The sequence below is a fragment of the Eublepharis macularius genome, chromosome 8 (genome assembly GCF_028583425.1).
Source record: "Eublepharis macularius isolate TG4126 chromosome 8, MPM_Emac_v1.0, whole genome shotgun sequence".
Lineage (NCBI taxonomy): Eukaryota > Metazoa > Chordata > Lepidosauria > Squamata > Eublepharidae > Eublepharis > Eublepharis macularius.
The window spans coordinates 82,932,394-82,944,660 of NC_072797.1; the positions used below are offsets into that span (position 1 = coordinate 82,932,394).

Consider the following 12,267-nt stretch of genomic DNA (forward strand, 5'->3'; position numbering starts at 1 on the left):
AGTTCATCTCTTGAAAGTGTAGATTCAAAAAAGGTATAAATATCTGAATAATTGCATGCTGGAGCGGTTGTAAGTGCAGTTATCTATGGTTTGAAGGTTAATGTCAGAATTACTGTTTTTTTTTAGAAAAATTCCTTTAAAATAGGTGTTGCCAAAGGGTTTTATAGTAACTTTATATATGTTCATGTATATCACTTAATTTTGTCCACTATTTTACAACAACTGGCTGAGGTTGGTTGGGTTGTGAGTTTTTTTGACTGGCCCAAAGTCACCCAGCAAACTTCCATGGGATGGAGTGGGAATTTTAACCTGGGTATTCCAGATCCCACCTGATTCTCTAACCACTCCAACACATGGTTCACCACACTATTCAAGAACTCAGGACTGATTGAAATATATTTCTGTCTTATGTTTACTTATGCAGTAGAAGCAGAAGTGTGTTATAGGGCTGGGTGGTAAAGCACCCTATGAAATACATTCTATTGAAATCAATGGTGCTTCCCTCCATGTACATGTGTTTACTTTGCCAGCTGGGGATTTTAATAGGTTTGGCATGCTTTTAAAGGTTTAATATTTGTGTTAAAAAGTTCAGCAATCCTGGCATGCTGGTTATCCAGGGAAAAGTAGCGGGTCTGTGAAAAGGGCATGTCTTGTTGTGAACTTCAGTTCATTCCAAACATATCTTACTTTTATGAGCTGTGGCCCATGATGTATTCTCAGCTGCAGCTTTGATTTACAGTGACTCAACTAGGCAGTGATAGGCAGTGTTTGCAGAGCAGAAGTCCTACTGATGAGATGTATAAACTCTCACCCAGAACTTTAGGTGGTCTTAACCAAGAGTAGGAAGATGGTAATTCTTTTAAAATATACAACAGTGAAATTTTATAGGGCTAGCATTGGTGGAGGGCAAGTAAACATCAGGGCAATTGTGAAATATGTAATGGCATATTGGTGTGGCTGTCTACTTAAAGTCCAGTATTTGACTCCAGTTTATTTCTTAAATAGCCTTAAACAGAGCATAGTATGTTCTGTTTGCTTCATGTTGTTAGGAGGGTAGCTTAAGCTGGATTTACTCCACCTTAAATATTCAGATAATGTATGATAGTAATATGAAATAGAACAAAAGTAATCTTTATTGGAATACATTTCATCACTGACTCTTTAATATGAACATAAAAATGAAGCTGTGGGTTCCTCTGTAAGCTATAGGAGGTTAAGGTCTAATATGCTGAGCTCTCATAGTATGATAGCAGGAAAAAACAAGTTGTTCAGACTGGAATGTTAAGTGATCGTTAGAGCTATGACAATTAAGATGTTTTGGCAAGGAGCTATCATTAAATATAAGGGAAACAATGGAAAGTTCACACACACCAACCATTACCAGACATATACTTGCAACTCTCATAGGATCAATGATATTTTAAAATCCCTAAAAACTTTGTTAAATGGTTGAGGGCTTTTAAAATAGATTATTTGGTAGGTAACGCCTATTGAAGAACCATCAAGAGGAGACCAGGCAGAAAGAGCATATCTCTGTAATCTAGGTTATAAAATTATGTGCTCTTCTGTGCCACTGATTATCTGGTCCTGTATACGCATTTTTTATGCACACTTTCTTCCACTAAAATACTTTCAAGAACTCCAGATTGTGAACCAGAAACAGGTCAGCTATTCCAAACCATACTTGAGAAATTTATCACTGGTGCTCTTGGATTCTTTTGTAAGTTAGTTAAAAGTAGTGTTCCCAGTGACTTTTTCATATCAGATCCACAATTTCATACTTGGTTTTGTTTCTGTCCTTTCAGAAAAGACGGCGGCGAATCGATCGAAGTATGATTGGTGAACCAACAAACTTTGTTCACACGGCTCATGTAGGTTCAGGAGACCTCTTTAGTGGAATGAATTCGGTAAGTGTTAGGAATCCTGCCACATCTTAGATTGCATCCTTGAGTAAGGCTATATTTTATAGCATTAAACCAGAGGCACTCAATCTGTCTCATTCTGTGGCTTTTAGAAAGACAGTTACCAGCAACCAAAAGAGCCGTAACTACTGTACGCCTTGCATGCCTTCCTGCCAAACGCTCACACATACAATAATGTGATATAAGTAGTAATATTAAATAAATAACTATAGTCTTTTTAATTATCAGAGAACCTCTGCATGTATAGGGTTGTCTGTCCTGCTGCCAGCTCTTGGTTGGGAAATTCTTGGAGATCGGGGTACAGGTAAAGGAGGGACATCAGTGGTGTAGATCTCCCGTCCCTAACAGCCCTAGCTGAAACATATCCCTTGTGTATCTGGAGTGAGTGGAAGAACTTCTTCCTTAGCCTTCCTACTTTCTAAGGCACTGCAGCTCCAATGAGATTGAGATTGCCACCTAGAGGAGGCCCAGCTAGCAGTCCTGGTGAGAAAGAAAGGTCACAGGGTGGTTTTTGGAATTTCACAGAGAAAACATGTATATATTAACAAACACATTTCTGCATTAACAGTGCAATCCTAAGAAGAGTTACTCCAATCTAAGCCCATTGAAATGGAGTAACTCCAGAGACTGGAGTAACTCTTCTTAGGCTTGCACTGTAAGTTTTCTGGACTCAGTAGAGAATAATGCTGACTCTTTGGAATCAGTATGTATTTACAAAATATGTGGCTGAAGTGCTGTGATCCAAGATCAGTGATGCCCATTAATGGACCAGTGATTTTATTCTGCCTGGATGAAACACTTTGGAGCTTGTACATCTGAATAACTTTTAATAATCTTTTTCAGTTCAGTTTGTCATTCTATTTTTTTTTTTACAAAGAGATTGATATACAAGTCAATGTTACATAACACAAATGAGAGTGTTTTGGCATTGAAAAGCTTTTCTTTGCATTTTCCTGCAGTTCGTATTGGTACCAGAGCACTCATTTGAATTTAAAATTACAAAAATATTCAGATTTATAAATTGCATATTTCATAGAAAATAACATGCTAATATGTAAATCTAATATCTGGATAATGCATATACATTATCATTATTTCTTTTGTTTGTGCATGGTATTATGTGTCATAACAAAGCAACTTCATTCTTGAGATTGTCTGTATTTCTGTTGCATATTCGAAAAGCTTTTTCAGGCTAGTTTAATATCACAGTTGCCTTCTCTACAGCTGCAAGAGAAATGGCTGTTTTGATTCATGGTGTATGAGCCCCTGTGAGAAATATAGTCTTGCTGGGCTTTTATGGATAAAAAGTTACAAAATCATTTCTACCTTGTTTATTTAATGCTAGATGTATTTGCAAATAAATCCAACTGAACTGATACATTAGCGTTCCGCTTAACTAAATCCCATGCTGAGAGTAGCTGAATCAGCTGAAAGAATAATAAGTCTTTGTTCCAGACTTCCCAGTGCCTGAATAATTTCTTCTGAATGTACAGTCTTCCCTATCTGCTTAGTGGGGAAGTGCAAAAAATGAGTTGTTTGGATCTGATTGTTAATATTGGAATTATAACTAATCCTATTAAAAGTCAATCTGATGGACATTTCCATTGCTTCTGAGTGTGACTGCCCTCTGCATAACATACCCAACTGAGATTAAATTAGCAATTTCATACAGGACAAAGCATTCCTGTTACATAGACATAGGAACTTAAAATTCACACTTGCATAGTGGCATGAATTTTGTGAGTGGGCTTTACTCAAGATCCTCAGATGGACATATAAACAGTTCTCTCCCCCCTGCCGCCCCCTTTCTTTCCTGATGTCTTTGCCCAAGAGGTGGCTGGGAATCTGCGTGCACAAGAAGGGGCTCTAGATTTTTCCTCTCCTTTCTTCAATCTGGCTGCCACCACTCAGGCTCAGCCCTTTCTTTCTCTACCTGCTTGAGACACAGCTAGTGCGTGCGTGCATGCGTGTGTGCGTGCGTGCATGCACACACTCGCAAACTACTCACACATACACTCTTCTGGCCAGCTGTCTGTATGTAGCCCAGTCAAGAATTTCTAGTCTGTGTGGAATGAGCGGTCAGACACCTTGGGAGAGAGCTTTGACCACAGTCTGAGATCTTTAAAAAGCCCTTTATTTACTAAAACACAATCTCAATTCGCTAATGCAAGGCATTGGAAAATTATGTAAAAACATTACAGGATGTTACAGAACAGAAAAGAAATAAAAACATCTGGCTAACTAAGTTGTACAGTCACTGGTATTACCTTGGCATGGAATTCCTGCTAGAACTCTGAAAAATAGAGGCTGGTTGAGACAGACGTCACTCCATTTCCTCCGTTTCCTTGTCCTTGGCTTGTGCACCTCTGGACACTCTGTCAACCTTCTTGTCCAAGCTGGGAGGGTTTTAGTTTGATCTATCATGAAATTGGGTTTTGAAGTCTCCGCCTTTATTGCTTTGTAATAAAATCAAGGTGCGTGTCCGAAAATCTAGAAGGCCCATCTTGGGATATCCAAATGGCCACCTATCTTCCCCTTCCTGGCTGGTGGGCAATTGGCCATCTCCATCCTGCCAATTCGTCTCTATAAAAGGAAGCTCATCTCCTTTCAGCCTGAAATCTAAAGAGTTTATTGTTTTGTTCCCTGGAAAAAATATTTTCTCTGAGATTAGGGTCTCCCTGAGTATTGACCAAAGTATCTTGCACTCCTTTATCTTTTTTTTTAAATTTTATTGGTGAGTACATAATTAACACATACATTCCCCATCTTGCCTAAATTATATCAACCCCCACCCTTTCCCTCCCCCCTCCTTGTAGACTTCCAACAGCTTTCCAACCCTTAACCTATCTTATTATTTAACTTATTTTCAACTATATTCTTCTAAATCATATATATATTATAACTCTTACTCTAAGCATATTCAAATTCTTTTTGTATATACTATATCAAATCCACTAAAATCTCCATTCTCCACCTCACTATTTAAACTGTATATTTTTACTAAAGTCTCATTAATAATAATACTAGCTTAGATTAATTAATAGCTAAATTTTCCCATTAATGGTAAAGTTACTTCTCTCTTCTATTTGTAAAATCACAAATTAGTAGTTCTCAAACTGCCACAATCCTCCTTTCACATCCCATTTTTTTTCTAAATATTGTTTCAATTTCCCCCAATCTGCAATATATTCTCCTGGATCAAGATCTTTCAGTTTTCGTGTCATTTTGTTCATTTCTGCCATGTACAGCAATTTGTATATCCAATCTTCTGTAGTTGGTATTTCTTGCACTTTCCATTTCTGCGCATATAAAAGTCTTGCTGCTGTGATCATATAAGATAACAATGTTCTGTACTGCATTGGGACCTCTTCCATACCCAAGTTCAGTAGCAACAATTCTGGGTTCTTATTTTTGCACTCCTTTATCATAACAGGACAGAGAGTACACTGACAAGGGGAGCTAAACCTTACCCCTACCCATTCCTTAATTCACTGCCAGCTTCTCTCTTTTTTCTTTCTTTTTTTTGCTCTGCTAGCTTCCCATTTTGCTTTTTGCTCAACAGATCAGGTGAATATGGTTCAGACTGAAATACGGGGGCGGGGGGACGGGGGAGCACAGCTGGCTCCCCTTCCCTGTGCATTCCAGTTTTATTTAAATGTTGACCATCTGCCTTGCTTCACATGTGAAAGGTAAACTCATGCATAGCAGGTGTTCCCTTTTGTCCGGAGTGCTTTTAGATTCAATAAAGATTTCTGTGAGATCTTGAATCCTCACCTGAATATTCTCTTGCATTTCCTAAGGGTGGGTGTCTATGTACTCTTTACCATTGCATGAAAATCACCTAAGCATCTGTTCCCCCATACATACCCATATGGAAAGTCAGCAACTGCTTCTCACCAGGCCCAAAAGCAAAGCCTGGGCCTCTGCCTCTTTTTCTCCTCTTTCTTGGCAGGCCAGCCTGTACAGTGTTCATCACATTTGCCTCTTTCTGGTTTCTGCTGGCCTCCAGGTTTCCTGCATTTCCTTAGGGCCTTTAACATCGTCTTCTTCAGTACTGGTGGATCTTCTACATTTCCTCATATGAGAGTTCCGTCAAGGAAGCTTACCTCTGGGTCCTGGACCATTCTGACTCCATGTGCCCCAGAATCTGTGATCTTTGTTATCGCTCACAACAACTTTTAGGAGTTGCCTTCCCCAGTGCTGTCTGTGAGGAAGGCGCCCATTCACCTTCTCTTCTTATGCATCTCTCATCTCTCAGCCCCTGCTTCTTGCCAGGCTATTTATAGACTCTGCAGCATATTCAGCATCATTTCTGCTTTTGGTGGGAAGCCATTTCACCTTGCAGAACATGCCCAATCCCCACTGGCGGGAAGGGGGTCACACCACCCAGCATCAACAGGCTATGTACCTGCTCCCCACCCCTGTCAGGCAACCTGTTGCAGTGCTGTTAATTGTTTTTGTGTTAATTTAGTTTATTTTTGCATATTTGTTGTCAAAGCTGCTTTGGGCATATTTTATGGAGAAGAACTATGAAATATAAATAAACAAATTAACTTAATGAAGTTGATAAGCTCCGGTTTGTATCTGACTGTGCTCCTTGGTTTTCCATCCCATCTCTGTGCAGGTGAGTTCAATTCAGAACCAAATGCAGTCCAAAGGAGGCTATGGTGGAGGCATGTCTGCAAATGTTCAAATGCAGCTTGTAGATACAAAAGCGGGATAACTTTAGGACACTTTTCCAGTGAGTATAATAAGGTTTGCATAAACTTTGGTCTACTTCTGTTCCTTCTCTTTTCCTGGTAGTGAACATGATTGCATGCCACTATTGTAGCATTTTAAACCATCTATATTAAATTGCTAACTTTTTACCATTCTTATCTCAAGGCTCTGTGCTGGGTCTGGACCGGAACTCAAATTGTGTATGTTAAATGTGTGTTCAGCATTAATCATTGAGTGGTGGGATCAAATAATCCTGGGAGCAATTATAAAAGAGGATTTCATTAAACTGATTCTGTCAACAGGTCGCTTTAGGTATTTGGTACCATCTTTTCTTTGTTTGGGAATATTCCCATAACTGCATAAACAAGGCATGACTTTATTCAGTCAGAAAATAGGAGAGCGTTTTGTCACCTAAAGAATTCAAATATTATTCTACCGAGTGCTTCCTTGCTAGTCCAAATTCATGGCTGCTCTTAAGGTGGGTGGGGGTTAAGGAAAATGTTCTCTGTAAGAATGTCAGAAATTTCAGCACGCATCAGCCATTTTCAAAAGTGGCTCCAAATTTCTTGTAATGTGTTCTGCCCTTTTCTGATTTTGTTATTGACTGAATCGTTGTACTCTCCGCAGGTCCTTGTGAATTTCTGTACCTTGTTTCCTGTGTCCCTCTCTTTTTGCCTTGGTGACTGCTTTCTGTGCTCATGACGAGAGAAGTGATGGCCCATCATCTGCCCCTTGTGATTATGCCAGTGAAACATTCCCGTTCTGCCATGAGGATGACATTCATCAGACTGGTCTCGTCGTCGTGCCTTTCCAGTGGCATGCATACATCTCACTGCTACCAAAATGTCTGTGGACATATTATTGGTTGAATTTTTTCCCTTTTTTTTCTCTTGGCATTTTAAAACAGTATTTCAAGCAATCTAAACATAGTTTGGTGTTGGGTTGGATTTATTTTTTACTTCCTCTGCAAGTCTTAGGTTATGGTATTTTCATCTGTGAGTTTTTCCTTTTTTTTTTCCTTCTCTGTAAATTAGAAGCAAGCAAGTTCCAATTAATTCATTAAATATGACATTTTTGGTACAGGTCTTTTTGTTTTAAAGGTCTGGGACCTGCAAGCACAATGCTCATTTCATGCATCTATGACCGCATGCTTTGTGAATCTGCTTGGTATGGTGGCCTATATGGTGCCAAATCTTTTTTTTTTAAAGAAATGCTTGATCCTGCAGATGGATGATACTATTGCTGATTAAAAAGTTTTGCAGTGGCACCAGATCATGCCAATCTGTCTGGGGAAAGGACTTGTATCTTTTAGCTGCTTTGGAAATACATTGTCTTAGATTTTGATCCAACTGGTCTTGAAATAATAAAGAAAAGAGCTTGCGTTCATAAGGCCATTTTGTTGTAAATGTTCAGTATATTTATTTTGAAAGAGCTGACCTCAAGATTGTAAGCCAGTGTAGTAACGTACATACTAAATGTTGTGGTGGCGCTTTTGTCTGGTTAAAGAGGCATTATGTTGGCTGCTTTTTTTTCCTTTTTTTTTTTTTTAAAGAAAATGCTTACTTTTAGGCCGTACTGGCATTTCCAGTAACAGCATGTTGAACTGCCTGCAATATTATAGCTGGAATTTAGTTGACCTCTCCAAGTAGTTGGCAGTTACTGCTACTAAATATTTCGGGGCCATGTTAAGTTGCTAAGAGCAACATAGTAACCTGGCAGAAACCGATGCCAGTGAAAACAACATACAGGGTGGCTTTTTGCTATATTGGTAAAGAAGCCTTTTGCTCAGGTTCCAAAGCATGTTCCTCTTTCACAAGGTGTGAAAATTGTGTTTTAATATTGCACTGTTTTTGAAATATTTCTGTAAGTGGTCCTTTTCCCCTTCCTTTCCCACCTCATGCCCCTTTGGTGACAAGAAACAAAAGGCATTTGATTGAACACTATCTAATTTTTTTAATCACACTTAGAATCCTCCTCATACAACATTTTCAGTATCTTAACTGGCAAATGACATAGCTGAGCCTAACTAGAAAAGTTCTTAGAGTAACAAGCACACACATACACAACTCCCTGCATAAGCCCCATTGGTTTCAACAGAAGCCGCACGCAGGTCTCATTGAAATCAATGGGGATTGCTCAGTAGCATTGCTTTTTAGGTAATGTCTATTGGCATTTCCTGTACTCCCATTCATTATTCCTAAGAGGAAAAGACCACAGTGAGGGATAATCATATATATACCTTTTTAAATTTTCTGAAACATTACTTTTCTTCTCAAAAAGCTAATAGGAAGACATCCTTCAAAACATTTTTGTTTTCTAGGGGCAATAGGAAGACATCCTTATTCAATATGAATACTGGGTAAAAATTCATCAAGGATACCATCCATGTACAGGTAACTGAAATGAGCTGAAGTCATGGCTGAGTGTGTCTGGGCAAGCTATAATTCCACTCTTATCCATTTCTATGAGCTGAGTTCAGGATAAATCTTTGGTTCATTGTCCTCAATGATTTTCTAGAGGCAGCAATGTGACCATTATTGGAAAGTATCAGGGTAGGATATTTATTTCAGGTACCTTCTCTTACTGCACATGGTGATTCATGAGGCTCAGGCTACCCTGACTAATATGGTGATCTTTATGATCAGGATTTTAAATGTGTACATTCCCAAACCACTTCTCAAAATCTTCTAGGGATTTAGAATATTTTTCACTTTTGTCCTCACTGAGTGAAAATAAATTTTAGGGAACATTTTTTGTCAAAAAAGTCTTCAAGCTCAGTTGCCAGAAGAGAGACATATTTTTATAACAAACATACTTTTTTTGTACATTGCGTTCATTCTTAAATAATGTAAGTTCAGTGTTGTCTTGTAGACATTAAAAGGAGAGTATTGACTTTTGATTCAATAAATGTTTTCTTTCAGTTGCTGGTTTACCTATTTCTTTATCATAAGCACTCCCCACTTGGTTTTAAAAATCAACTGGCTAGAGAACAGTTTCATCTTTTCAATTTTAAGGCCTTTCAACTGAAGTGGTTGTAACTGCATGGCTGGGAACCATGTTTTATATATTCTTACTTCATTTTAATTTGAGTGTAATGTTAACCTTTTATTTCCTATGAAATCTTCTATCTCCACCACCCCACACAAGTTAGTGATGAGTGCATGATGAAATAGGGTCTGTGGCTCAGTGATACATTGCATGTTTCCCTGCAGAAGGTCCCACGTTCAAGCCTTGTTATCAACCGTTAAAAGTCTCGTGGAGTAGATGTTGAGTATGCCTGCTACTGGCAATGCTGCTGCTAGTCAGGGTAGACATCTGAGCTAGATGGATTGAACTTCAAATGTAACTATTTTTACAGTTACCCTGTCTTCCTGCCTATCAAAATCAACAGTACTAAACATCTAAAATAAGAGATGTACTAGAGCTTAAATTTCTCTAAACTTAGATATGCTCAGAGGTAACTGTGATGATCTAGGATTAAGAGGAAATACCAATTTGCACATCATGAGAAGTTATATTTCATTACCCATTCTAATCATTCAGAAGAGGTTCAATAGACACAGAAGCCCCAGTCTTGAGCACATTCACCCCCAACAGAAAATTGAAAACTCGTTAATATAGCTAGCTACCTATACTTAAGGAAACACATACGAAAAGGTTAAACAATTTCATAATCATTTGTCAGTTAGTGCGTTGAAGGATCCATCTTTGAATGTGGTAACATACTTTGGTGATGGGTCTTCCCCTTTAATTATTGTACAAAGGGAATATTGGCACCTAACCTACTGTTTTCAAGGATGAGGTTCTCTTGCCTACATATAGGTGTGGGGGTTTTTCCCAGTGCAGAAGACCAGCTTCTAAGTATATGATGGCCTTCTGTAGGCTTTCTCAATATTGTTTATAGCAATGGTTATTTATAAGGTATATAAATTAGCATCAGTAGACACTTGCCTCAAGTCTTACTATGATTATCATTCCTAATCTCTTTTTCTTCCAAGATTCACTTTTTATAAAGGTTTTTATAAAAGTTTTAAAAATTATTTTCTGCCTACCTAATGATGCATTTGTTTAAATCAGCACTTCATTTCCTGTTGTGACTTCCCAGGAATTTCAGTGATTCTTCCCATGTGATATGCCATGATTTTGCTTAATTTCAATCAGACTGCATTCTGAAAAAAGATATTTTGCATTTGGATGAAATAATAATCTTTTTGGGTTTTTATTGAGTATTTATGTATATGTGAGAGATATAGGTATCTACATTCTTTTCTGAATCAGCTTAAAATATATAACGGAATCCTTCTCAGATCTGCCGTTTTGGCCTATTCAATTGTCCATTACTGTTAGTGGAGAAATCCAAGGACACTTCAAATATAGCTGTAAACTTATAGGATCTTACTTAGTCATTTACTTGATTAAGTCTAATGACATACAAGGACCTGAATATGTCCCTCATAAGAAAAACACAGTGTTAGGGGCAGTTTAAATTGGGAAATGGTTTTAGGAGGAGGGTTAACCCGCTTCCTCTCTCCCCCCTTCCATGTTCCACTTGAACAGTTATCAGTGACTGCCATAATCAGATTTTAATTTAACCTAAAATATTATTGGCTGGGTATATTTTTAAAAAAATTATAAATCTCTTCCACCACTTCTGCCTTCTACTGTAAACACAATGCTGTATTTGAACAGACTGTATAAAATGTTTAGACGGAGACGTATTCTCTGCTCACAACTGGGCTCAAGAGCTTGTTCATAAATTGGTTGATATATACTGTGCTGTCTGTTCCCCTGATTTCACCTGAACATTTCAATTTCTCATCTCAGCAGTGCTCAAGTTCCCTGGCATTCAAATATTTGTGTGTAATTATAACATGTGCAAGTACCTAATTTGGGAGGGAAACATTCCTCATTCAAACAAAAATTTTGCTACAAGAATTCAACATTGTTAAACATTAACAGCCAGACTGTAGAGCTGTCTGGATGAGGAAATGAATGCTAAACAATAAGGCTTAATGCCAATTTCACTAACTTTACATTACAAACCTTTGTTATACCAGCATAAAAGGTAGATACAAATGTTTGATGATGGGGTATTTCATATTCTTTCCATAGGCTTAGGGAAATGTCACATGTGTGAATATGCACAATTCAGTTTCAGAATCTTCACCCTGTTCTGTGCATATCCATCAATGCCTTTTCAAGATACCAGGTAGCAATTGTTCCCTGCTCTGCAACTTGAGATTCTTTTACCTAAAAATACCTGGAGCTGACCCATACAACCATATATATGGAAAGATGCATCCTATCTCCAAGTCGTGAACCCTTCTCTTTATATTCTGCTGTTTCCTGATTTTAACAAATTGGGAACAACACATTTTATGATTACCAGAATAATACACTGGCGTTTCCTCTCACCGTTTCAGGGCCTTTAGGGGATTGAAAGGGGCCTGGAGGCATCAGGCCAAGGGAAAAGACAAAAATCTTAGCTCAAAGAGGCAAATTTAAGTTATTTTCAGATAAGCATTCAAGCCCATGGGGCAGAAGTACACAGTGGGCTGGTGAGAACCAAAGAGCAGAGAGAAATGTGCAAGGCACAAAAAAGCTGACAGATTAATTATTTTTTTAT

The 12,267-nt window shown here is 38.2% G+C and overlaps 1 protein-coding gene across 2 annotated transcripts in view; it reads left to right on the forward strand.

Moving 5' to 3' along the window:
• Positions 1–9,561, forward strand: part of CDC42SE2 (CDC42 small effector 2) — a 115,036-nt gene extending 105,475 nt beyond the window's left edge. For both annotated transcript variants that reach the window (XM_054987261.1, XM_054987262.1), the window contains exons 3-5: positions 1,806–1,907; positions 6,547–6,663; positions 7,269–9,561. In XM_054987261.1, coding sequence (XP_054843236.1) covers positions 1,806–1,907; positions 6,547–6,645 — 201 coding nt within the window. In that variant the 3' untranslated portion in view covers positions 6,646–6,663; positions 7,269–9,561. The remainder of the gene's footprint in view (positions 1–1,805; positions 1,908–6,546; positions 6,664–7,268) is intronic.
• Positions 9,562–12,267: the final 2,706 nt, after the last annotated feature.